Genomic DNA, 27,261 nt, shown 5'->3' with positions numbered 1-27,261 from the left:
GCTTCTTCATATTTAAACACATCGATGATATTTATTAAAGTACAGCCTTTGGTAAAATACAAGTCATAGCAAAGATCGTATATACATTCAAATGAAACGTCACGGCTTGTGTTTCTGGTGTTTTAATCACAGGTAAGGCTTTTATGACCTTTTTGGCAATTACCATCTATTTTTCACAAAACCTGAGTTTTACAAATGAGGTGCTGAGAACACAGTGTCACACCATCGTTCATAATACTGTGCAAATCCAACCAAACATACCACAAACAGAATAGATGGACTGAAGTCAAACGTCAGGAGTAAAATCATAACCTGCTTGATAAAATAAGCTATTTTAATATTTAATATTCTTGATCGCAATAATAGTCAAACTTTTATTTATTGACTCAAAGTACAAGTAAGACAGAACTGACGGTTAACGGTTTTCTCTTTTGGTTTTATTTGAATAATTATCAAATTACTAACAGGCAGTTTAAAGCTTATTTTTAGACGGATTACATTCAAAAGTGAAAGCTCATTCCTGGTGTAATATCTTTAACTAACAACGATAACTAGCACTGACATATTAAGTCTTCCATTTCATGAAGCCTGAATAACTTCAGGCTCATTAGACTGGAAATAGTCGAGTAAGGCAAATTCAACACTCAAACTTGTGCAGAAATACAGCAAAGTGAAATGTGCATCACAGTGATAGCCTGGGGGCTGGGAAACTGTGTTCCTGGACTGAGTGAGTGAGTGCATAAATGAACAATGTGAAAGACTAACATTTTCAAATGGGAAGGCACTCAGTAGAACAAACGTTTAGGACACGCTCTCCTTGTGCATTCTTTTTTTTAAATACCTGAACTGTAATCTTAAACGCAAGATTCACCGAGTTTTGTTTTAGTTCATCCCGATAAGAAATCATAGGTTAACTGTTGCTGGTGCTGTCCATAGTCGCCAGTAGATGTGACAGCTTGGCCCTCTGAGACGGAGTGATGATGTGGCTCATTTGGATGATGCAGTCCATGGCTACGTCAGGGTTGGCCTGGACCAGACTAGACACAAGGGGAAGTTGTCTTTTAAACATGTTCTCACACTGATGACTACAAGAAATGACAATAAAGCTTGTCTAAGAGAGTTCAGGCTGTGTGACTAATACTAATGTGTAATAGTAGTGAAACTATATTTGCATGTGACTGGAGAAAATATTGTTTTCAGTGGCATCAACTATAATCAAGAAAGTCGGTTTGATCGTCTATCACCACCATCACTCCACAGGCATTAAATTACTTTGCCAAACCCAGAATGTAAGCGAGGCTTTCACAGAGTTTCCGGAAAAATACTGGGAACTGATTCAGTTTCCCTTAAAAATAATGCAACTCTGCAGGTAATTTTACTCAAACATGATCAAATGTGATAAGTCATTCTGACCAAAACACTTAATTATGTACACAGTCCAGCTCCTTTTATGAATTTATTGAGATTAATAAACGAATGTTCTGTGTGTGTCTCCATACCTGCAAATGTGTTTCAAAGTGTTTTCTCTTTTCAAGTATTTGATGTTCTCTCGAACAGCTGACCTGATGCCATCCTCTTGGGACAAATGCCTCTCAAGCCACTCAACTACTGCTTGATTATTATCCCAAAGGTAAGCCTGGAAAAGCATGAGAACATGTCTTTAAACCTATGAACAGTGATGCATGGAATATATAATGACTTGCTCATGATCTGTGATCCACAGCCAAAAAGAAAAACTTTACTAGACATGACTCAGATGAGCAGTAAATAAGTCTCATCATTTCAGTTTGATGATTTAAAATCTTTGACAATTCAAAAATGTTAATGTAAATAAAGTAACCTACTCTCTAATACCTGCATTTTTCAAAAAAAAAAAAAAAAAAAAACGAACAGAGCAAATTGAATTTTGTGCAGTAACTGCTGTTCTCACATACCTTCACTGTTCCCTCGGTTTCAACAAACCAGCGACGCAGCATGGACTGCATGTGCCCGTCGCTGAGATCCTTGTTGGCTTGTAGAATCTCACTCTTTACCACCTGCTCCAACAGGAGGCGACGTAGGCGCCAGTAGAAGAAGCTGCGAGCATTCTTCCAGTCCAAAATATCCTGTTAAGAGGATCAAAAGGGAGCAGTAGCATAAGTTTGAAAAGCTTGGATTCCATTGTAATTCCTGGTCTCTCTCACACACACACACGCACGCACACGCACACGCACGCACACACACACACACACACACCTGATACCAAATTGTTCATGAAGTGCTGAAGTGCACACTCACATTAATGACCCCCTTCTCTTGCATCCGGCCTGGGGTGTCATGGAGATCAACAAACTGCACTGCCACCTGGTGGTAGATGGGCAACAGAAACTCCTCCCTTGCTTTGAGTTTTGCCTCCAACTCTTTGCACTCTTTGTCAGACAGGTCTGGGGAAGCTTTTAAACAGAAGAGCTCTGAGTCAGCTCTCTTTAACGTTGTAATGGAAAAGAAAGTTCAAATATTTAGACCGTTTGATGACTTGAGACAGAAAGATGTCAACTACCGAGTTGCTCAGCCAGACTAGCATAGACCGAATCCAGCCTTTTCATGGTTTTCAGGAGGTCTTTCCTTCTGTATTTGATCTCCACTGTACCCTCAGCCTCCAACACTCCCCCTCTGAATAGAAAAAGCATACCCAGAAGCATTAACGTCAAACTTACCCTCAATCCATCCATTTCTAAGATTTGAAGTGTTACTTTTCTGCATGTACCTGCTCTCCCTGTCAGCATAGAGCTCCATACACAGTGGGTTGATAGTAGGGTCTATCACCACCCAGGAACCCCCTCTCAGTTCAGCTTGTGGTGGAATGTACACCAGCACTGGTTGGCGGAAATCACGCAGAGCATCAACAATGTAGGCCCCAAACTTTAATATCTGGTCATACATGTCTGGAGAAAGGAAGACTTGATTAACACAACAGCGTTTGATAGTCCAGAATGCAAATATTTTGGCAGTTACACGGCTCTTTTTTAAATGAAATGCAATAATGAATACTGCATTAAAAGTGCAGAGCTTCAGCTGTGGTTTATCAGATCATAATGAGACATGAACCATCTCAGCCTTGCTCTCTAACTGTGTCTCTAAATCAGTCAACCTGAGCTGTCCCTCTAAAGTTCTCATTTCTAACCTTGACCATCTTGGTCTCTCTCAATTAAAGTCTGAATATTTCCAGCTAGGCCTCCTGCCTTTTTGTTAATGTCACCATCTCCAAACCCATCTATCCTTCGAGGTGCACACCTCAACACTGTGTCACTGTCCTCATATATGTCCTGCACCACATGTATGAGACACTTCTCTCTAAACTTTTAAGCTTTGCTGTAAATATAACTTTATTATGAGATCCATAACTTTAATTTAAAAGTGCCTAAACAATGAAAAATATCAGACTGTGCAAAGGTCTGCATGTCATGCTATCTGTTTGCAGAGTTTAGCATATTCATGGTGTACCCTTCATCCCCCCAGAGAAGCCCCTCCAGTTGGCAAACACTATGAGAGGCAGACGTTCACGGTTGAAGTCACAAATCGCCTGAGCCGTCTTAAAAGCTGAATCTGGAAACCACACCTGGCCCGCCTGCTGCAGGACCTAACATGAACACACAGAATATGGAGTTTAAATGCTCTTCAAATAAGAGTGATGGCTTTATATATGTCTTTATTATACGGCAAAAATGCAAAGAGACATTCACTCACTTTAGATTCTGAATCCAAGTTGGCTGGATCTGCTGGCACAGTGAACTCAACCGTGCGAGTTTCAACAGCGATGACGCCGAGAGGAATTCCTCCTAACCTGTGTTTATTCAATTTGTGGTTAAGGTCTAGTTGCAATTTAGCAAACATATAAAGTACGTTTCAAGTGCGCAGATTTACCGTGCTCTCCCAACCACCACTGTTTGAGCCCAAGAACTCAGGATCTCCATGAAAGAGCCATGGTCAAAGAATCCACTCTGCCAGGCACCTCTCACCACTAACAACACAAATGAAAAGAGGAAATAGTTTCATCTACTACTGACATAAAGAAGTTTTAGAGTTTAGATCTTGCAGCTTACGCGGGTGAGGTCTGCCAGCTAGCATCCAGCGGGGGTCATAAGGTGCTTTAGTGGGAGTAAATTCTATCTCTCTGTCCACTGGATCTGTAGTTGCTATAATGGGCACAGGTGAGTGTTTGTCCTGTGAAGACAGAAGAACTATATGAGATGGTCTGAAGGACTGCCTGAGTTATTGTATGATTATATTTAGACCACAAAATGTGCAAAATTCACTCATTCAGCAGAACCTTTGGCATGTAAGAGAGCCACTGCAGGATAGTAAAGACACCCTCAAAGTCATCTGGCACACTGGTGTGTGTGACTCCATTATTGTACATGATCTGAACTCCGCCAAGCTGGTTGTTGGAAGTATACACCTCTCTGCCCAAAACCTGGAGAGAAACAGGAACTGACACTTTTTTTCTTCTTCTTGGGGACAGATGGACAGACAGCACACCATGCATGAGCCCATTGGTCCCTTAGCTGGATGAGCGAAAGACTGATTAGACTTACTAACCTTGTTTAGAGCACCTGACCCCGTCAGGATAATGTGAGAGTTCTCTACTTGAATCACTCGCTGCCCCAAACGGACCAGATAGGCTCCAATTCCTATAGCACGACATGTCACCTGCAAGAGCACCAACAGGCTTACATGAAAATCTCAGGGACTCTGGCATGCTGCTGCTGCTTAAAATCAGATCCATGTTCTCACCAGACTGATTGTAACGATCTCTTCATAGGCCCGAGAAGATTCTCCAGCAATGGTGCCTGAGCCTCGCAGATTCTCAACACCAAGACCATCGTCCTTCCCAATAACGTCAGTGATGATGTACCTGAAACAGGTGAAAAATCTCTATCATTCAAATCAGTTCAGATTAGTTAGATTTCAGTTAAATATTTTAGATTTCAATGAACAAGCCTTTTATTCCCACTCTTGCCTGTTATTAACAAACTGTAGTTTGTGATTTGTCTTGCTTGTCGTTTGTCTCTCTATGCTCGTTGAATATTTCTTTAATAAAACTGTAATGTTGTAACGTCTTTACCTTAAAATGTAAGTCCAAGAAAAAAAACAAGGAGCCACAACATAAGAAATGAATATGTAAAATACTTTACAAGCATCCAAAAAGTAAAGGATGTCAAATACTTTGCAACTTCCTGTGAGCACAGATCGTACCTGGACTCTCCACCTTCTTCTACATGCTGACAGTGAACAGAATTGGTGGCGCTGATACGGGTGTAGTCCTGAGGTGTCAGATAAAGGTATTTGAAACCCTGCAGGAAGAAAAAACAACCCACTAGAAATGTAAAATAAGAGCTGCAATAATCAGTGGTTATTTCATCTGCTTTCACAAAGTGAACACGTGTAGAGACCTTGTAGGGGTCAGCGGGGTCAATCCAGGCCACGTGGAACATGTGTTTGACTTCTTCAGCGAGGCCAATGCGCGCCCCACTGTTGGCTGCAAGGTAAATTCGGGGGATGCCTTCTGTGCGAGCCAGCTCTGAGGCTCTGACGAACAGCTCGTCCTCTTGAGGGCCGAATGAGCCAATCATGTGAGTGATGTCATTACAGATGACAATAATGTCTCGGCCCTCTGGGTACTCCGGAGTTTTCATTTTCATCCTGAAAGCAACCATTCCCACCTGGAGGAGAATCATTATAATCGGTAAAAGCATCACTAAAGAAACATCCTTTGACAAAAATGATCTTTAAAACCAAACAAACAAAACAAAACAAAAAAATCCTACATCGTTGTCTCCAGGCAGGCGGTTCATCTGCGCCAGTCGGCCTTGAGGGTCCAGCACGAGCTCAGTGCACATCAGCACATCCTTTGGGCATTTGTCCCCTGGACCCCAAAGCTTCAATAACGCCTACGAGAAGAGTTTCACAGTGAGCTTAGACAACATCAGAACATCAAAGACTGAAATAAGCAAATCAGTGAGCTAACAGTACCTGTCTGAACATCTCAGGGAAATCATAGACATATGTAGTACCCAGAGTTTGAGCCTGGAAGCGTTTGGCCTGCAGCAGGTCTTTTGTCACATAGGGGGTGTTGATTAACATCCCATGCAAGGGGCCCTGCTTATCCCCATATGACTGAAACATGATCTGAGAAGGGAAAATTGGCAAGTTGATTTTTTACATTTGTATGACCGTGAAAAATAAAATATAAACGCCTGGTGGTTTTTAAAAAAAAAAAAAAAAAAAAAGCTAAACACACTGTCCTCACCTGTCCAGAACTTCGGTCAGTGACTTCTTTATACAAGCTGATATCCAAATAATAGCCAGATTCATTAGTAAGGAACAGGCGGATGGGAATGGCATTCCCAGTCGGTGTAAGGCGGATGTTGATCTTCAGCTCTGCCTGAAGGACGCGCAGCTTCCAAAGGCGACTGCCATATCGCATCACCATGGAGCGGACAGACTCCTCGATCTGATAAATCAAAGATCAGGACAAGCAAGCATGTTACATGTGAAGTCTGAAGGCTTTAGAGGTCACGGTTTAGGTATCGAATCTGTGAATGTGGACTACTGATACAACAAAATATTAGTAACAAACAAGTAGGAAAATATTAACAGCAGTAAAACATTTATGAAAAAAGAGAATCATACCTGAAAGACTGATAAAACACTAATATTATGTAGTGTATATTAAAAAAAAGTCATAGCACAATTTATTCACCAAAATAAAATATACTATAATCTCAAGAACTCTATGCATATTTTTGTCTTAATAACTTATTGTGAAGATATACTGCAATAGAGATTGCAGAACACTGACTTTAGATAGGTCCATGATAACAGTGGGGACGAAGTTGAGGAAGATGTGATTGCAGTCTGTGCGAACACTGGTGTTACTGAAGGCCACCTCCAGCTCATCCATGGCTTCCAACAGCAGACGTTCTCCCTCATTTTGAAGGTATTCAAATGAAGCTTCCTGGTTATTAATAAACATGTAGTGGCTTTAAGTTCTTTGAGTGCAAAAATCTTTTTCAAACAACAAAATAACACATGCTACAAGCACATTTCTCATCTTGTTGGACATATAAAACAAAAGTCCAAATTTGTTCTGTTTACTTACCTTTGTAATGAGATCTGAATGGCGGATAATTGCTCGGATGAAGAAGCGGTAGTCCGTAACTTCAGCACCCTCCTGAACACGAGCAGCTCCCAGGTAGAGGTGCATCTTGTGGTTGGCGCAGGGAACAGCTGTCAGGTCAAAGTTCCTCATTCGGTTGAGCTCCAGCTGAAAGGCCAAAGCTGGCTCCAGATTCCGGTAAATACGATCTTCCTGAAACTGAAGGGAAGCACAGATTCAGTCATCGTTTCCTTAGAAATGACATGTCAGCTCTGTAAATGCAGGTTGTTTAAAAACACTTACCTCGTCTCTAGCTCTGAATGTGAAGAACTTGGGGAATTCTCTCTGTTTAAATGAAAATTTAAAACAATAATTAGACTGCAGCCTTTCAAAGTAAAAGTAGCCTGCAAGGACTTTCCAAATGGAAAATGAAATAAAAATGGAAAAACACGAACAATAGGATTTAGTCAAGGTAAGTATCCCCCCAAATCTTGATTTTATGAAAAGTGATATGTGAATGAAATTAAAGCCATCTATGATCATGATGCACTGCACATAAGATACACAATTACCTTCTGTACAATCAGAAAGGTGATTCTCCTTATTCCATACTCGAAGAGAATAGCTTTCTGTAAAAAATAAAATAAAATAAAAAGTCAAAATCACTAAAAAAATTTTTTAAAAAAAAGGAAAACTGTGATCTGCTATTTAAAAGAAGAATGCTTTATTTTAGATTTGGTTGGTAACCTTTGACTGTCCAAAAGCAGTAAAGGCTCGGACCAAGGCATCGTCATCTTCTGTGTCTGCTGTTTTTATGGACACATTAATGATGTGGATTGGGTTCTCCCTGGCACTCTGCAGGAGATAAAAGAGAAATCAGAGCGTGCATATATAGATTAAAACAGTCTAATTATTGTTAAGCCCCGTCCTCCTTATACAGTCACAGCCGCTCACCCTGAAGTGCTCCTCATCGTAGAAGCTGGAGCAGGACTCAGAGAAAGGAGTATTCTCCATAAGTGGCTCAGCAAAACTGGAAAGAACTTCATCAAAATTCCTGCAAAAACAAAAGAAAGACATTAACATTTGATTAATTTCACTTTGAGATAATTCATCAAATTTAAAATTTAAAAAAAAAAAAAAAAGACCTTTTGAAGTCATCAAAACACTGGAAAGCCACCATGGCCCCCATTCGCTGGCATGGTGGAGACAAGGCTCCATCCAGGAGGAGCTCACTGCCCTGCCTTCTCAATTTAAATTGGCCTGATCCACTGACTGGCACAGGAAGCCTAAAAAATATATATACATTTAAAAATAAGTCAAAACCACTGGACAATGAGGTGAGACATGATCTGCAATAAAACTAACGAACAAGATGCCCAAAAATTCATAAAGAGAGCAATTAAAGCAAGAGTGGATAACTCGTCTTGTCTACTTAAAAACAGATTACAGAGTGTCACCACCATCAGATCATATTGGAATTACATACAGGCGATAGCAGAGGCAGCTTAAAGGATTTTTTAAGCTTACAAGTCCTAAACATAAACTTCTCAGTCAAGTCCAGTAAGGGTGGGTAACAGGTTATATATACACAACTGACAGAACCTGTTAGTATCAGATTTTGTACAGTGATGAAGTCTTAAACTGCCACTCATTTCTTCATATTTTGCTGAAACGGAAAAGACAGTATATAAGGCAAAAACTGAGTCTGCACAATTCTGACAAGCTTGAAAGTAAAGGTGAGACCACCTTTATTTATCAACACTGTCTGAACTCTCTCAGGCAACTTTCTTCTAATATCTTTATGTAGTCTACAGGAATAGTTCTCCAGGCTTCTTAAAGGACATTCAAAGCTCTTCTTTGGATGTTGGCTGCCTTTTGTTCTGTTCTCTGTGAAGATGACCCCGCATTGCTTCAATTATGTTGAGGTCTGGGTTCCTGGGAGGCCAATCTGTTACTGATAGTACCCACTGTGGGTTTTTTTTTAATCCAGGTCTGCTTTTACTGCACTGACAGTGTGTTTGGGATCCTTGTCATACAAGTAGGACTATTTTGACAAGATTCCAAACACCACTGATGGAAATATAGCCCTAAATCACAACTGCGCCTCCACCCACAGAGGGCTGTATACACTCACTGTTCCTCTCTCCTGACTTCCTCTGTACACATTGATGATGATTTGAAGCAAAAATGTCAAATATGGGTTCATCACTCAAAAAAAAGATCTGTTGCTGTTGCTGTGTAATTTAGCGAACATCAGCCTTTTCTCCCTGTTCCCCTTTCCTAAGAATGTATCCTTTACAGTCACAGTCTTTGACAGTCTTGGGTGGATTTTTTTTTTCCTGACAAAGACCTAACCAGCTGCAGCTTTTTTTTTTGTTATTTTAAGGCCTGAAACTTCTTTTTCCAGTTTACTCTTTTCTTTTTAAGGACACACTGCATAGCATGGCAAGATATGCCAAGTTTTTAGCTAATAGCTCCTTTGGCAATCACCTTTGAAAATAATCAGATATTAGGATTGAACTGAAAATAAATGGAAAAAGCCGCCAATTTCAAAGAAAAACTTTGAAAGTCTTCCAGAAAGCCAGAATAACTGATGACCAAGACCACTTTGGAAAAGAAAAAAAAAAAGCACAATAAAATGAAGTCTGGCTCCTTGGAAACAAAATATGACAAAACAAGGGGTGGCTCAAGACTTTTGCACAATACTTGGTCATTTAAATTATGGAATATAGACATTGTAATTCTGATTACCAAAATGTTTTACTGCCTGAATTTTATTATGTGCCTATGTGCATGCACCTTTGTCTCCTGCTTACGTGGCCCGATTATCTGCTGTCTGGCTGATTAGCTAAATAATGTATTTTTATCTCGGAGTATAGGGAGGATCGCCAAGTCAAGTCATCAGCTAAAGTCCAAGTGATGTCAGTAGATGCATGACTCAAGTCCGGCTCAGTTCAAAGCTGATTCCCCACCAGGAAGTGAGCTGAAAGGGATTATGAGCTGTTGTAATCCAGAGCAACTGTTACTATATCGGGTTTTAGATTTGCAAATTAAAAGTTGGAGAATGCAGGCTGGCCATTAGGTAACAACTAATGTAATTTCAGGCCTGAGGTTTTTAAGAGGAACATGAAAAAAAAAAGCTGAAAATGTGCCTCTTAAAAAGCCCAGCTATGCTTTACATGTTGAAAGAAGCAGAAAAAAAAAATCAGATGGCCCAGTTCAGCATAAAAGTGAATTTAAAAGGACAAATCAGTCCTTAAGCAAATGTATCTGGGCAGAAGGAAAAAGCAACATGATGCATCCAACATGCATTTCTGTGAGACAAACAGACGATACGGTGGTTTGGTTGTTTGGGAGGAGCTTTACTCTACCTGTTCAGAGTAGGGCTGCTCCCTCTGAAATAAGAGGTGAATATTAGCAGTGCATTTTCCAACTGTATGTCTACTACGTCTGGTAATATGATTAGACTGAAGCAATTTTAAAGAGACTAAGCACATTCACATGAAAGTCAAGTATGGCAAAACTGCATTCAGGGTTAGCCATATGTTACTTCACAGCACCAGGGTGGCACTGCACCTGTACCCCATGGGGAAAGGTGAACATTTCTTTTCTGGATTACCGGTAATCGATTAGGCCACCATTGTACAGAGGACACCTAAATTATGTTTTTAAGGCCTGGATTTCATATGAGAAGCCTCTTTAAAGAATCCCCATCAATACAAGTGAACAATCTCCGCAGAGAAAGAGAAAGCTTACAGCATCGGATGCCACAAAGAGGAAATATGTGGTCAAATTTGGAGGTGGTAGTGACTCAGAAATCAGAGAATATCACTTGATTCGTCCGTGGCTTGGTGTGAAGGAAAAGTGTCACCTGTTTGGATGTGATGATGGCAACATAAACTGAAAGTCTACAGCGCATGTTCCATCCTGCAGCTGGTGATGCTGGATGCTGTTTAGCTCATAGGCGATGTAACCTCTACGGACGTACACCTGAAAGTTAAGACAGAACAACAGAATGACCATTTAATAAAAATGCATAAGACAGAAAATGCCTGTGTGAATGCACTAACCATACCTCCAAAGCAGCCATGCACACAACTTGATTGGAGTGATAGAAGAAGTTGGGCAAAACGTCAAAAATTGAGGTTTCAGAGAGAATGAGTTTCTGTGGCAAATAAAAAAAAATATTTATTATTCACGGTATAAATGTGCTGCTCTAAAGTGATGTAACAAAAACATTTTTTTAAAATACAAAACACAAAACCAACCTTCAAATTCTCTGGACAGAACTGGTGACCATACATATCAATGGCTGACAGGAAGATGGACTCCACCTGGTTGTGTCTCAGTTCATATGATGGTAAATGAGAAGCAATCAGGACCTATGAGATATTTGCAAATACTATAACAACATAGTCAAATAAAATAACTTTAAAGCAAATGCATGATTATTCAAACTTCAACAAAACATATGCAGTTAGATCTGTAATTTGTTGGACAAAGACAGAATCATGTAGTTTTGCTTCTGTCAATCACCACAGTGGATTTCAAATCAAAAAAATCTTGACACAATTGAAGTGACAACTTTCAGCTTTAATTCTATGGGTTTACTACTAATTATAGTAGTTTTTATGCACAGTCCACCATTTTTTCAGAGGCTCAAAATAACTGGACAAACTAACATAATTTTATATATAAGAACTGTTTTTAATCCTTGGATGAAAATCCTTAGAAGTCAGTGGCTGCCTGAAAGTCTAGAACTCATGAACAAAAGGCTTTGTTTCCTCCCTTAAAATGCTCTGCCAGGCTTATACCACAGACACCTTCAGCTTAATAACTGAAAAGCTGCTTTGTTGGGTTGAGATCAGGTGACAGACTTGGCCAATGAAAGATTTCTGGGGGGGAAAGGAAAACAAAACTTTTTTCTTCTTTGGAAGAATATCCCATTTATTTGCCTTTGACAAACTCTTGAGTTGTGTTTGCAGTACGCTTTGGATCATTACCAGTTTGCAGAGAGTACAGGCCTGTACACTTCAGAATTCATCCTGCCGTGTCTATCAGCAGTCACATCATCAATAAACACTAGATACCCAGTTCTACTGGAAGCCATACATGCCCGTGCCATAGCTTTGTCTCCACCATGTTTACAGATAATGCTTTGGATCCTCCTCCATATTTTTCCTTTTCCCATCAGTCTGGTACAAGTTCATTCAGGTTTCATCTGTTCAAAGAATTTTCTGCCACAAAGGTGCAGCATCTGTCAGATCTTTTCTGGCCAATTCAAATCTGGCCTCCGTGTTCCTGAGTGTAACCAGTGGTTTGCACCTTGTTGTTCTTGAGGGTTTTTTTTGAGACATTATTTTCTTAACCACAGAAAAAAATTCTGTCACCATCCAATTTATTTGTCTTCTGTGGTCTTTCAGGCCTTTTGGTGTTGCTGGGCTGGTCAGTGCAGACCTTCTTTTTAAGAATGAGACAGAATGTTGACTTGGACATTCCTACAGCTTTTGCTTCTCTCTCTCTAGAAAGTTTACTATATTAAAAATAAATAGCAAAACTCAATGCAAGCTCTCTTACCTGTCTAGCTCTCAAGGCTACCTTTGAGTTCTCCATCTTGCTAAGCTGTGTGAGTTCATTCAAAATAGCCATGAGCTCATCTGCCAGAGTGGGATCCCGTCCACACAACTGATCCTATACAAAGTTAAAGACAAACCTTCATCACTGTCCGTCCACGTGACTTTGTGTAGGATGAACGGTTATCAGGTTTGCTTCAGTGAAAAACGATGAGAGCCTTACAATGAGTATTGTGACCAGGACGTTCTTCTTGGATACTTGAGCATGAGAGAAGATGTAGTCGAGCACAGGACTCATGTCAGGTTTGTGCTTCTCTCTCAGGTTGATGACACACTTATCATAGTGAGCTGTTAAGGACCCCAAAAAAAAAAAAAAAAGTGTTTCCATCATAACGGAGCTGCAATTGCAATAAAGAAGAGGTGACATAAAACCTGAAGGGGTGCTGATGTTACCTTGCTGAAACTGCATCTCTACCTGCAGGTAGCGCTTCAACAGATCGAGAACCACAGATTTCATGTAGCCACGGATTCCACTCCGATATCTGAACAGAAAAAATTCAGGTGTGTCAACAATTACAACAGTAACATAATTCAAAGATATTACTGCTACTACCACTACACAATATGCATCTGACCAAATGGAGAAAAAAAAGACCTCTGCACCAGCTGTACAATGCTCTGAGTGTTCATGAAGAAAACCTCTCGGTCAGCTTTCCTCTGCAAGGTTGCTGCATGGCTGTCTAAAATGTTTGCAATCTGGAATCAGATAAGCCAAACGTCATCTTATCACACTGTAAAAGCGATTTATTTAAAAAGCTCACAAGCAGCCTTTGCATAGCATTTTACCCTTTGACTGGGGAACTGGCAGAGGACGGAGGTGATGTTGCTCGCGTACTGAGCCATGACTTTGCGGATATCTTTCTCAACAGTAGGTGGAATACGGCCAGCCACGCTGGTCATGATCTCTTGAAGTTCCAAAAGCGGTAGTGAGGGGTCCCTTAGAGTCTTCATCAGGGTAGCAACCCACTCTTTCAGCTGTAGGTTTACATGCAAACATGCTCGTATACGTCAATAAAACGCTTTTGTGTCTTGTAATGAGAAATCTGCAGTGGCAGAAGTGCTGATATATACCTTGGTGCTAAAGTAGGGTTCTTCGAGGCAGTACCCATCCATGACATTAACCAGGTTTTCAAGAACACTGTGGAACACCTGGTGAAGCTTTTCCCCAGCCATGGGAAGTGGCTGCTGAGGCGGTAGCACCGCTGTGTTGAGTTCCACCTGTGAAGGAAGAGGAAAGAAAATGAGAGCAAGTTTTGACAGCAATTTCAATAACAGGAAGAACTTACACTGAAGTAAAAGAAAATAAAATGAATAGATACAGACCAAATATGTAAACAGGACACCAAAGTATTGCTAGAATTTTTTGCAAAAAATTCAAAATGAAGATTTTGATGTGCTCTGGCATAACCCACCCTGTGTATACTGCTGGGATCATCCAGATCCATACGTGCCACCACACAGCCAGGCTCCAGAACCGCTCCCGGTCGCTTGACAAAGTGGATACAGCCAGACTGCTGCGCAGTCAACGTCATCACCATCTTCATCACCTGAATAATAAGGACAAGTAAGCAAAACGAACCAGCACAAATGGCATAAGTCACAAAATCCTATCCACCGTATATTCTGTTACCTCAATCTCTGCATAAGTTTCCCCTGCAAAAATATGATCTCCATCCTCAACCATGTATTGCAGCAGTTTGCCAGCAGAGGGCGAGCGTAGGACTGTGGGGTCATTCTCCTTCTCAAAAACACAGGTCTTGTTGCCAACGGTGATGCGAAACCTGAAAGGTTAAAATAGTACCGGTAATGAGTAATCAGTTAAACCAGAAGTAAATAATCAAACTGAAAAAAAACAAACAAAAACCCCGCAGTGGTAGCCTTGCCTGTCCACTTCTTCCTTCATGTAGGTTATATGGCTGCTGCCATTGTAGCACAGCAGGAGGCCGCCATCGTTCAAACGGTGGACATCTATTTCGATGTGCGAGCCATTCATAATAACGACATACGTTGTTGGGGACTGGCGAGCCACCTGCAGGAAACAGCGGTGATAATCTATTCATTAAAAAAGGTAAGAGGCTGAATTTAAAAAAAAAAAAAAAAAAAAAAAAAAAAAAAAAAAAAACAGGAAAGGAACAAAACAGATACCTTCAGACAGAATTTGACTCCTTCATATATTAGGTCCACATTGACAGAGTTGAGCAGACTGTTTGCAGGCAGTACCTGACCTCTACAGATGCAGCAGATAATGTTTATAAGAGTCAGTTGCATAAAGACACAGGAAGAGCGCTGCAGTGAAACATTAACAACAAGTGCCTACTGACCTTTCCAGGGAATGTAGATAGTCAGACATGCTCTTTCTGAAGATAGCATCTGCAACAAGCAAAGCCCCACAGACAACACCAAGCAGGGTATTTGGTCTCTCTGCCTGCAGAAAGAACACGTGGCTTTGTGAATTAAAGGAATTATACACAAGTTTAATGGTCCACATCTGTCTTCAGTCTCTTACCTGCACTTTCTCTGCAATGAGATGATCCAGCCATCCGGTATCAATGTCATTGTTTCTGAAGCTTTCGGTTTCAAGTAATTTAATGAGGTATTCGACCGTCGTCCGAAAGTCACCTCTGATGGACAGCTCTTTCATAGCCACCACCATGTTTCTGAAAAATACAGAAAACCCAAATACATACACTAACAATCTAACACAAATTAAGGCTGACAAATTTAAGACAACTGTACTGCTGGCAAAAGCATGCTGCATCTTCTAACAGAGTACCGCTTTATAACACCATGGGCGCTTGCAGATACTGGGTTACTGGCCATTGCCGCACAGCCTACAAGTAGCTGATAATAGGAAAAAATACAATTAAAATAAAATAAAGGAGCTTACGAAATGGCTTCTTCACGGTTCTCGCCCCATGAAAAACAGTGTCCAAACTGGGAATCTGCAAATTCATGTAGGCCACCAGTCGCGCCCACACTGAAATAACCCCAGACGTTCTTACTGCTGCGGAAGTTCAGCTCCTGCACGGTGCCTGAACTGGGCTTGAACCCCTGTGAGTGAGTGTGAATCAGTGGTTTAAAAAACACGAACAGTACATAACACAGTGTTATGTTTCCTGGTTAATGAAGCTGAAGTCCACCTCATCTGGGTTCTCACTGGTGATCCGTGCAGCTATGACGTGGCCTCTCGGACGAGGGACGCAATCTGGAGACTCAAAGTTAATAATGGTGTCACCCCAGGGACTTTCTCCATAAAGCACACGTATGTCCTTAATTCTGTGAAGTGGGATGCCCATCGCAATCTGTGAGAGATTAAGCAAATATTTAGATGGGAGAATCTGATCAGCATCTGTAGGATCAATAAGAACAAATTTCTCATTTTGTTCCTTGGGTATAATTATGTGTCTGAGCCTCCTAACCGAGGTTTACCTGAAGTTGAGCAGCTGGCAAGTTTACATCTGCGATCATCTCTGTACAAGGATGTTCCACCTGCAGACGAGGATTCAGCTCCAGAAAATGGAAACGTCCATCTTCAGAGTAGAGATATTCCACAGTACCTGCGCTCACATAGCCTACGATCTTGGCCAGTTGCACAGCACACTAGGCCACAAAGAAATAATGAGGAGACAATATGTCTCTAAGAGCAGACGTTAGGGTGTTAGCGTTAGAATACAAAGACATAAACTTACCCGCTCCATTTGCTCTAATGTTGAAGTGGGAGCTATGGTGGCAGGAGCCTCTTCGATGATCTTCTGGTGCCTCCTCTGGATGGAGCAGTCTCGTCCAAACAGTGAGATGGCATTTCCATACATGTCCCCCAGTATCTGGACCTCCAGGTGTCTCGCATGCTGAGCCAGCTGCATGATGAAGATGGGTGAGCCGGGCACCTCCGTCTGGACCTGCACTCAGAATAACACATGAAGTGTAAAGTCTTCTTGTTCCTCGACAATCACAGCCTATCCAATCACTGTTTATATAGTACAGAGCTGTAATCTGGAAGTCTATCAAACTGAGTACTGTGCCATTTTATTTTATTTTGTCACCATGCAAATTAACAACTGAGTGTGGACATCCTGGCTGCTAAGAAAATTAAAAGAAACTGGGTAAATTAGACATTAGTTTGTAAAACGTAACTGCACAAACCTGTCTAAAGAAACCTGGGAAATCATCAGAGCACTCAACTTTCCGAATACCCTTTCCACCTCCACCCTCAGAGGCCTTGATTACAACCGGATAACCAATTTTCTCAGCTTCCTGAAGAGAAAAGAAAAATACGCACCAGACACAACTCATAACAGAAAGTATCTACTAAAGATTTCGATTAAAACAAATGAATTTGTAGATATTAATATTGTTGATTTGTTACTATACTTACTGCTATCCCCTCGTCTACGTCGTGAACACAGCCCTGTTTGTAGACCTCTGGAGGAACATTGATGACATTGCCCTCTCTTTGGTCCTCTTCAGCCCAGTCCAGTCTCAGATCTGGAGCACAAGCACACACTAGGTAAGAACAAAGTGGTCCCAACTGAGTATGTACTACATAATAGAGTCTACGCCATGTGCAAAATAGCACATTACAAGTTTAATGCATGTAACAGTCATGCGACCCACTGTTTTTGTTTTTTTAACAATCAGGTCTTCGAGGTTTGTGGGCATTCGTTCACATTTTTCTTTTAAGGACCCACCACAGTATATCAGTTGGGCTAAGGTCTGGACTTTGACTCTGACTCTGGTATACAAAGTAGTTCATGACAGACTGAGTGACTGCAATGTGCACAGGTCTGTGCCACCACTGTGCTTTACAGTTGTTATTAGGTGTTTATGCCAATATGCTGTGTTTGGACTTCACTAATCACAACGCGCTGCATCAGGGTCAAACATCTCCACTTTCGTCTCATCTGTCTGAAGGACATTTTGTTTGTTCGGTAGCAACTCTGCAAACCTATGCCATGCTGCCACGTTTTTTGTTTTTCTTTCACAGGGGAGAGGCTTTTTCCTGGTAACTCTTTCAGGCAGGCCATGCCTGTTCAGTCTTTTTCTACTTCCACTGTCAAGAACTTTAACATTTAACGTGCCAACTGAGGCCTGTGGAGTTTGTGTAACTACACCTTAATCTGGTGCGCAATCAAATTTCAGTCTACTCCAGAGAAGACTGAACAATGTTTTGAATGTTTTCTACTTATTATTAATCACTGTAATATGATGGACTTTAACTTGTGTGAAAACTGATTTATAACCACTCTCAGATTTATGGGCAACAACAATCGCTTCTCTGAGATCATTGCTGATCTCTTTACTCCTCAGCATTGTGTTGCTGAACTTCTGCTTTTGTAAAGATGTTCATACCTGCTGATGACCAGTTAATCAAGCACATTCAATTAGCAGCACCCGGCTACTACTTACCCTCTTAATTTCTATTGAAGCAGTAAAGGTGTACATAGCTTTCACAGGACTGCACAGAGCACAGTGATAACTCTCTCACACCTGCTTAGAGCTGCTTTGTTTATGGCGGAGTTAGTGCAGAGAGGAAAAGCATCACCTGATCCACTCCACGGTAGTGTGGGAATGTCGGCACTCTGGGCCACAATGGAAGAAGCCACTTTATCCCCCAAAGCCCACATGGCTTTACTGGATGGCCCTGAGAGAAACAGCAGAGGTCAATTTATCATGAGAAGCAGCACAGAGCTTTCTAACTAAATGAAAGTAATAAAATGGCCTGCATTTGTATAGCGCTTTACTCAGTCCCTAAGGACCCCAAAGCGCTTTACACTACGTTCAGTCATTCACACACACATTCACACACTGTAACAATAAAATGAAAGAAACTGCTCTTTTACCCAAAAATGAAATGCCCGCTTTGCTCAGGAGCTCAGGCAGTTTGGGATTTTCAGATGCATGACCCCAACCAGCCCAGACAGCCTGTAAAGAGCAATGTGCACAGAAACAGACTGTTGTTTATTTACAGGCAGAGAAAGTAACAACTGAATACAGCACGGTGGGCCCGTGCTAAAAAGAACCGCTGTTTAAATAAACGGTGAGTAGCACCTCCACTTGAATCCTTTTTGCAATGTCAACTATCAGCTCCACGTTGGCATAGTTGTTATTGTTGGTGCCACCGGGTACAGGCACATAGTGGTCGGCCATTTTAATGTATTCTGCAGGGAAACAGGCAGCAAGGCTCAGAGCTTACTCACAGTAAAAAAAGCATTTCTACTGGTTTATCACATACGTTTTAGGCGATGACTGATAACAATTACCTGCATTAGCTTTTAAGTCTTCAGGGGTTACCATGACAACAAAGCGGATGGTCCTCTCATTGCGAAACATTTCATAGGACCAGCGGCGGATAGAGCGCATACATTTGACTGCAGCGATGCCATTATTAGCGATCAGCACCTGTAAGAGGACCCAACATAAATATCGCTCAGAAAAAATGTAGATAAATTAGAAATTCAAGAAGGGTTTCGTTCTTACTTTTTCTATGACACGGCTGCCACCGAATCTTGTGACAAACTCTGCAGGAGAGGCCACGGTAAAGTCCCTGTGCAGATCCATCTTTCTGTGCTCACGTCCTTTTTTCACCAAGTGAGGACCAGACATGCTAGGCCTGCATTGGAAAGTTCACAGTTAGTCTTGACCCCCCCCAAAAAAGTGAACAGCATGAAGACGACAAGCAACTGAATTTAAAGTCTAGAATCAGTCTCTCTGCAACAGGCAAGGGCAGCCTGTGGAGCAGCCCAGTTTTTATACCCTTAAATTTAAGAGTCTGCGCACAAAACTCAGAACAGTGTAACCTGAACACAGTAATAGCTGCAGATATTGCATTGAATCTACCACTCTTGATGGCCCCTTTTATCAGATGTTCACCACAGCTAAGCCAATAAATGTACATGTGTTGTCATCATGGTGTAATCATGCACACTTTACCTTTAGTCCAATTTCCTGCTCATTATATACACACAGCATAATTCCTATCGCCTGGATGACTGAGAACCTACCTACAGTGACATGTTAAAATGTAGTGTGCTTAAAATGTTTTTGTTTGTTTTTTTCCTTTATACCCCGTGAACAGTAGTGAAAACACCCCAGATGACTACAATCTGGAACAGTACTGGAGAGATGAAGCACCGTTCTTCTAAAAACTGCCCTTTATTTGGCGTTTTGATTTTGGCAGTGCACCATCTCACATGTGAGAGCAGCGCAGACGTTCAGCTGGAGGTAATGACTCAGAATAATCATGACCCAAAATAATCAGTCATTCATAAATAAATAGTCAAATCAAACACAGACTCTTGACAATCTTGGCTAATAAACATTGTGTAATTTGTTGAAAACAAAATGTCTTAAGGGTCAGTGGAAACCAAAATCATCAATCTTTTGAGGCCCGGCTTCAAAAATCAGAGTTAAGAGAACAGTTAAGTTGTTTTTTTTAGCGGTATATGTATATATGAGTCATTTTGAACAAGTGCGGCCGTGGACCTTTCACCTCTGCCCACAGACTACCATGCAGTAGTGGTGTAAGGACAATGAAATGTTTGTCTCTGTTATCACTTTTCACATAACAATAATAAATCAACTACAGATAAATGTGAAATAAATGCAAATAAGTTAAACTGAGCTGTACTTATTTTTAAGTGATATCACACCACATCAATCCCACCACACACACACACACACACACACCGAGCAACGATAAGAAACAGGCGAAGCTTTTTCCCCATGTTTGGAAATACATAACTGGACTGCACAGCACCAGAACATTTGAACATTTCACGCACATACCATCGTTATCGTCATCTGTCCGCCGGGGTGCCGTTCAATCCGGGGTTTCGCCGTTTCTTTTTAAACCACCCCCAGGGAGAGACGCCCTTGCCCCATCAGTGAAGCCACACAGCAAAGCTGCAGCGCAGCATTAGTTTGTGCGCCTGTGCTGATATGTGAACTTTACACTTCACTCCTGTTCACTCAGGCGAATACAGTCTGTTATTGTGCTGCTTTCTGATAACGCTTTCCATTTCGGTATCAACCACTTGCTGACTTTTTTTCCGGGACAAGAGGGTTTAGTTTAACCCGATACGCCTACTGCGTTGCACAAACAGTGATAATCTAATCATAACCACGACTTGGGGATTACTAGAAAAATCGGTGGCTTGTCGCAGTGACAGGCTTGCGGCAATAATGACTGCTTGATTATTACCGTTTCCTTATATGCGTGCAAGCTGTGCACAGCCCGTAAACTACAGCGGCCCTTCCTGTTCACAAACAAGCCTACAAAAGGTGCTGCAGCGGCACTAGTTTCAACACAGAGTAACTACTAGTTCTGTGTTTAGTTTCCACATACCAAAGTATCGCATTACCGAAAACTGCAGCAGCCCTCTGCATTATCGGACTTACCTGTGGAGATACGGGAATAAGCTGATACTCGGGTAGTCGTTTCCCTCCATGATACATCGCGCTGTGTTACTACTAGGATAAAAAAGAGTTTTTAAAACCTAAAACCAAAACAAAGGAGACTTCCACAAAGTGCTTCCTCTTGTCCGCTTCCTCCCTTCTCCCCTCCCACATGTGCAGCCGCATATCTGCAAGTAAAGTCCCCTGAGCCAAAGCGCTGGCTGCTCTTTGGAAACAAAGCGAGCAGTTCTCCACTAAATCCATTATTGGAAATGTTTATTATTGGGCATCAAAGGGCTAAAAACGGTCGCGCACGACACGAGCAGACTGATTTTGTTTGTTTGTTTGTTTTTAAGTGCAGTAACAACAAAGTATAGGAAGACGCTTCGAAACATCTCACTTTTCTCTTCTTCGCCGTGTAAACCACAATATACCCACTAACACGCATAAATCCAGGCCGATGGAGCTCTAGTAGCTTTTTCTTGGCTCAAGTGTTTTCCATCTAACGTTCATACACATTCACGCCCCAGTGGGCGCATCAGAGAATAACTTAACCAAAGATATTTAGTATTGACTGCTCTACCTGTTGAGCTACAGCCAGTCTAATAAATATCCATGTATTTATTGTTTTTATGCAATAAATACATGGATAAATAAACAAAAATAAACAAAACAGTTTTCTAATTGAACAAAAATAACAAAATCTTTGTCAGCTAGTGGCTATCTCGTGTCTAGAACTTATGGATATTCATCAAGAAACGGTTTCTAACTTTAAGATTTGCTGCAGCTTGTTTACTCTTCAAACTCCTGGGTTGGCTTCAGGGTTTGTTTTGGGTCATTGCCTATCTGTGCTGGGAACATGAAGTTCAGTGGCATTCATAGCCACCCATTTACACACCTTTTATTTATTACTCACACTCACACTCTAGTGGTGATGGATAGATTCTAATTTGGGGTTCAGTGTCTTGCCCAACAACACGCATGGGCTGAAAGGAGGCAGAGATTGAACCACCGACCTTCCAATTGGAAAATGACTTGCTCTATTTCCTGAGCCGCATTTTTCCCCATCCCTCGGATATTTAGATTGATTAATCTGTGTAAGGAATAATCATCCAGAGACTGAAGATATTTGGCAAAGATTAATCTGACCTTTCTATTCACCAGGCGGATGTATGGTTTGCACCCTATGGTGGGTCTCTACATCTCTGTTTGCTCAAGTCTTCTTCTGAAAGTAGACTTGAATAAGTATCACTTGGATGCCTTTTAGAGAGTCTTCTTGATTCGTTTGGATGGAAAGGATCCTGTGAGCCTCCACCACCGCCACTGGTGTCATGTTTAACCTGCAGAGTTCACCAGAGCCTCCTTATTTTGTCAGAATGTAGCTTAATGATCCCGCTCTTTTCTCTTGCATGTTTTACATGCACTGAATGTTCCTTTGACCACACGTTGTGGGTCCAACGAAAAAAGAAAATAAAGAAAATAAAACAAATACTGACCTTTTAACTGGTTCATTTATGAAAAATGAGGAAATAGCAGGCACCGGCCATGCTTTTGAGGTCATTTTCCAATTTCGAAAGAGAAAAGGCTACAGATTAGACACCTTTGACAGTTAAACCCTTCATTTAATATGCATATGAATACCCTCAAACTAAAGCTGAGGGTCTGCAGTTTAAGCCCATGTTTATTATAGAGTATAAGCGTAACCCGAATATGCTTTTGGTAAATAGTTATAATAAAAACTGTTTAAACAGCAAAGAAAGAAAGAAAGAAAATTAATAATAAAAAGAAGAATATTTAAACTACAATAAAGACCATTAGTCAATTCAGCTGCTCGTGTCAAGCTAGTTACTTACCTGTGTGCACTGAAGGAATCCTTGTACCCTCCATGATATCACAAACCACCCGTTGGTAAGAAAGTAATTCTTAATTCACCGATATCGCAGAGGAACAAGAAGAAAACTAACATTTGTTGATAATTTCAAAGCGCTTGCTGTGCTCTGACCTCGACTAACGCCACCACCGCTTGTCAAAGTCATTGGCTGAGGCTCTTGTTCCATTAATAGAGCCAAGATATTTGGCATGTGACAATAACACAGGTCAGCTTGTGCAGCTTGTGGAGACAGGGCACGAAGGAGCGCGCTACCGATGCGATAATGTGTGCCAAATTTTTGGGGGGAATGTTCATCTAGACCTAAAAAACAATCCAGTTTACATTATGCCCTCATTATAGTGCAAGTGTATAAATAATGTAAGTGAACAGCTTGCTTGTTTATAACATGACAGAGCAGTAAAAAAACGCCCCAACATATATAGCTGACATTCATTTATTTAAAGCCCTTACTTGATGACCGTTGAGCTGGGCTGTGGTACTACAGAAGGCGCCTCGGGAGGAGAAGATTTGATGGTGGAGGTCGGTGGCTGAGATGCACCGCTTGGAGGTTTCGTGACCAGAGGTTCCTCGTCCGAAGAGTTATCCTCTGATGCTCCGAGAATAAACTTCAGGCGCTCCCTCGCCTTAGGTCCTGAGCTCAGCATTGGTGGGACGCTCTTAGAAGGTTTTTGGGTGGTCGGCAGCACCGTTGGTTGTTTTGAATTTGCCTCCATGGAGCCCTGCAGAGCATCAGAGTCCACTGTTCTGCCATAAAGACCCGCAGATGCACTGGCAGCCTGAGGCACGTCATGTTCAGCATGTTGTGAGGCAGCTGCAACTGTTGACAGAGGATCCATGCCTGCATCAGGGCTGCGTGCAGTGGGCACGTCCTCCTCGGCTGCAGAAGGAAGTTCCTCCCCTTTCACGGGCATTGTTACGGTCTTACTATTTATCCTCCACAGCAGCAGAACCCACAGAATAAATCCCCAAAGTGCAAACTCCAGCATTCACAGACATCCTCCTGAAACTGCAACAGGAACAAGGCGGATGTCAAAACTAATTCGAGAGAACAGAAACATTTTTTCATCAAATGTGAGCCAAGTTAACAGTATACCAACTGTCTTTTTGACACTTGGAATGGATTTTCTGTAAGTGCATTAAAAACTGGAGTCTGAACTATGAATGTGAAAAATAGTTTAGTGTCAGACACCACCTGGTGGCTGAAAGCTGCAGCTGTAGTTTTGGTCTAAACAAAAGGGTCATTCCATCTCAAATCATCTCATTTCTTGATCATGATCCATCTTTGAGTTGCTGGAAATCTTGGACATGTATGATAATTGCCTGTGAATTCCTATCCTAGATTTTTTTTAAAGCCCATCTTTCAGGCCTTGTTTGGCCCCATACTGTAATTAAAGCCTTCAGTGAAGTCCCATATTTGAATATACATTAATAAAACAAACTTAACTCTGCAAAAGACAACTAAAGACAATGTCTGAATGGTTTATAGCTGTATTTGACAATAATGAAAAATAAAATATGTAAATGCTGGAGTTAGTACATTAACTCTATCTGAGATAATAATTTTGATAAATATGTGCAGGATTTTAATTATCAAAAACCATGTGCACTTTGTCCTGGACGAGTCTGATAATTCATGTTAAGAATAAAATTTATTAAGACGCATTAAAAAAGACAACAAGTGCTCATGTAATCTTCTCTGAACATGCAAATAAATGCAGCAAATCAATTAAGATTCATTAAGAGGAATGAAAAATGAATTCTCGGTTCTTATGAAACATTGTTGCATTTTTTTAAAGGGCTGCTTACATGTTTTATTTTTTTAGATTTTTCCCAATTTTTCAGTGCAACTTTCCCAAATTACAGATCCTGACTAATTTTTAATGGTAGAAAAGGCCACTGTCAGGGTATAAAGGTTTGTGATACATAATGCAAAATTTTGAATTTGCAATTGTTTTTTGGAAAATATGGTCAAGTAAAAGGTGATTTGAGATGAAATAGGGCTGCCACAAACGATTATTTTGATAGTCAACTAATCACCGATTATTTTTGCGATTAGTCGACTAATCAGATCATGCATCCATTGGACGTAAAACGCACAGCTTACTGCACAAGCATACATCTGCTCTTATATAACTATCATTAGCTTACAGCTTTAAGTGTTTAAGGTATGTGCTAACTAAAAATAAAGACAAGATGATAGTTTATTAAATTTTAATGAAATTTGCAGATTGTTTCGGTGAAGTTTAATAAACTCCTTGCTATCTAAAATATAACGGGACACCGGAGTTTATTCTCCAGCATCTCACACTTCTGATAATCAGTTGCCTGCTTGACGTTTGTTCAGCTGTGTAAAAAAAACCCTCAAGATTTTTAAAATGGCATAGACTGTTTTAACTTGGCATTTCAGGGCAAATGATGACTATAACAACAACTAGAAAACAACGAAGTAATTGCTTTTTTCCAGCCATTATTATGTTTTAATTGGTCAACTGTTCATATACTTAATGTTTATGACTATTTTTTAAAAGATCACTATTAAATATTTGTCTTTCTCCTTCTTGGAAAAAGCACAATTCTTTTGATGTCCAAGCTTAATGAATCCCCATAAAAAATAAACTCCTCTTTAAAGCATATTAAAATACATTATGACTATAACAAAAACTGAAATACTAAGTAGTGTTTGTCTCTGTGTACTGTTTAAGTTACTGATTTGAAGGTCAGAGGTCAGATACTCTCTCAGGACAGCAACACTGACGTTCTTACTTTCATATATTAAGAAAATTATTCAGTAAATTCAGTCAAACAGAAGCAAGAGAAGTAATTACAATCTACACAGTCACGTGTATGCTTTAGGTGACTAAGTCCTATGTATACACACATGAGTGTGTTATCTATGACAGCTGGACCTGGCTGCAGGCTACATTTCCCAGCGAGAGTCCTGTAAACAGCCTGCCTGTAACAGCTGACATGGAGAGCATGCGCTGCTTCATGTGGGGTAAAGGTCAGCACTGAGGGAATGAAAGGAAGGGAAGTTCAGGTGAAGGAGGATGGAAAGAAAAAAAACATCCATAAAAAACAGCAGCAATAGCAGGAACACTTGAACACATCCAAATACAGAATATACATTACACACGTGTTCTTTGTCCCATTGAAAGATATCATTGTTTTCTTTGTGTGTGTTTTTTTTTTAAATCACCAGCAATTATAAGGATTTATTAGCATTCATTTTGTATAATAGAAGCACAAAATTTTTGAATTTATCCTTTGGAGCAAATTTAAAGCTGACATAAAAAAGGGAAAGGCTAAACCGTCACTTTCCTCAAGAAACAACAAGATCTGAAGGAATGTATTTATGAAATACTTTTACTTTTTATCTATATTTTTCTAAAAATATATCCTGATACCATGTAGCAGATGAATGATTTATTTCTCTTGTGCTTTTCTTTAAAGAACAGGTTTATTCTCACATGACTTGCTGTTCTAAATAAAAGTTAACACATAACAATTTTTATAGGAGTGTCACTTTTAAAAAGGTTATTAATGCATCCAACTTCTGGCGTGAACATTTTACCTCGTAAACATACAAATATCTGTGAACTCTAACAGAAAGGGTGAACTAAGCACAACAACTGATTCTGCCTGACATAAAGGTTAAATCAGCACACTGATCGCATCTTTTCCAGAGTTCAGTCTGGAGAAAAACGAGACTGTCTTTTAAATTAAAGGTAACGCGTAAATCAAAACATGCCATTTTTACTCACCTGCACAAACTCAGAAACCGGGCAGCTATGCTCCCGGGTTGTTGATGGCGTTGTTTCACACAGCCAGAGAGCTACAGTACCAGGCTAACCGATTGAAACCCACTGATTATTTCCCACACCTCCACACCACTCGGAACTTATTATGAATTAAAACACATCCGTCATTATCTTATTAATGTGACACAGACCCCAGAATCCCTCCAAACGCTACCGCTGCCAGTGTCTTTATGATTATAGACAGTGCCTCGCCAGCAGCTACAAATGTCAAAGTCACCTACCACTACCTCCACTGCTCAGCGGATTGTGCGTGGGGAGGGGGTCCCAGAGTTAAGGGTTCCTCCAAAGATCGTGTACACTCGAGATGTTCCTGCTCGATAGAAAAGCAGTAAGCATCTATATTTCCGATCAGCGGAAAAATCTTTGGTTCCTCGTCTTCTGTTAAGT

At 40.8% G+C, this 27,261-nt stretch overlaps 1 protein-coding gene across 5 annotated transcripts; it reads right to left on the bottom strand.

Moving 5' to 3' along the window:
• Nucleotides 1–2: 2 nt before the first annotated feature.
• acacb (acetyl-CoA carboxylase beta) lies at nt 3–27,142 on the bottom strand. 5 transcript variants are annotated; one of them, XM_006784217.3, is made up of 54 exons: nt 26,818–27,142; nt 23,507–24,062; nt 19,249–19,381; nt 19,032–19,170; nt 18,820–18,929; nt 18,612–18,693; nt 18,314–18,412; nt 17,147–17,256; nt 16,915–17,025; nt 16,461–16,670; nt 16,201–16,371; nt 15,912–16,073; nt 15,659–15,822; nt 15,278–15,428; nt 15,093–15,196; nt 14,917–14,998; nt 14,655–14,800; nt 14,402–14,552; nt 14,184–14,318; nt 13,843–13,989; nt 13,558–13,746; nt 13,367–13,467; nt 13,165–13,253; nt 12,935–13,059; nt 12,716–12,829; nt 11,407–11,520; nt 11,214–11,303; nt 11,010–11,128; nt 10,510–10,533; nt 8,284–8,424; nt 8,093–8,192; nt 7,886–7,993; nt 7,711–7,767; nt 7,442–7,483; nt 7,142–7,357; nt 6,842–6,997; nt 6,290–6,493; nt 6,013–6,168; nt 5,808–5,930; nt 5,433–5,702; nt 5,236–5,333; nt 4,774–4,894; nt 4,579–4,689; nt 4,310–4,453; nt 4,083–4,203; nt 3,904–4,000; nt 3,727–3,823; nt 3,484–3,619; nt 2,747–2,924; nt 2,540–2,652; nt 2,278–2,432; nt 1,935–2,105; nt 1,500–1,636; nt 3–1,037 (listed from the first exon to the last, which is right to left on the bottom strand). In XM_006784217.3, exons 2-54 carry the CDS (start codon nt 24,040–24,042, stop codon nt 911–913), a joined length of 7,287 nt encoding a protein of 2,428 aa, XP_006784280.2. In that variant the 5' UTR covers nt 24,043–24,062; nt 26,818–27,142; the 3' UTR covers nt 3–910. The 5 variants fall into 5 exon arrangements, with proteins under 5 accessions (XP_006784280.2, XP_006784281.2, XP_006784284.2 ...); XM_006784218.3 differs by lacking the exon at nt 10,510–10,533; XM_006784221.3 differs by lacking the exons at nt 23,507–24,062; nt 26,818–27,142 and adding an exon at nt 23,019–23,288.
• Nucleotides 27,143–27,261: the final 119 nt, after the last annotated feature.

The sequence above is a fragment of the Neolamprologus brichardi genome, chromosome 12, assembly GCF_056152115.1.
Source record: "Neolamprologus brichardi isolate AB-2024 chromosome 12, ASM5615211v1, whole genome shotgun sequence".
In the NCBI taxonomy this organism is placed as follows: Eukaryota; Metazoa; Chordata; class Actinopteri; order Cichliformes; family Cichlidae; genus Neolamprologus; species Neolamprologus brichardi.
The sequence above is the reverse complement of the archived record's forward strand: the minus strand, read 5'-3'. Positions and strand labels throughout refer to the sequence as shown.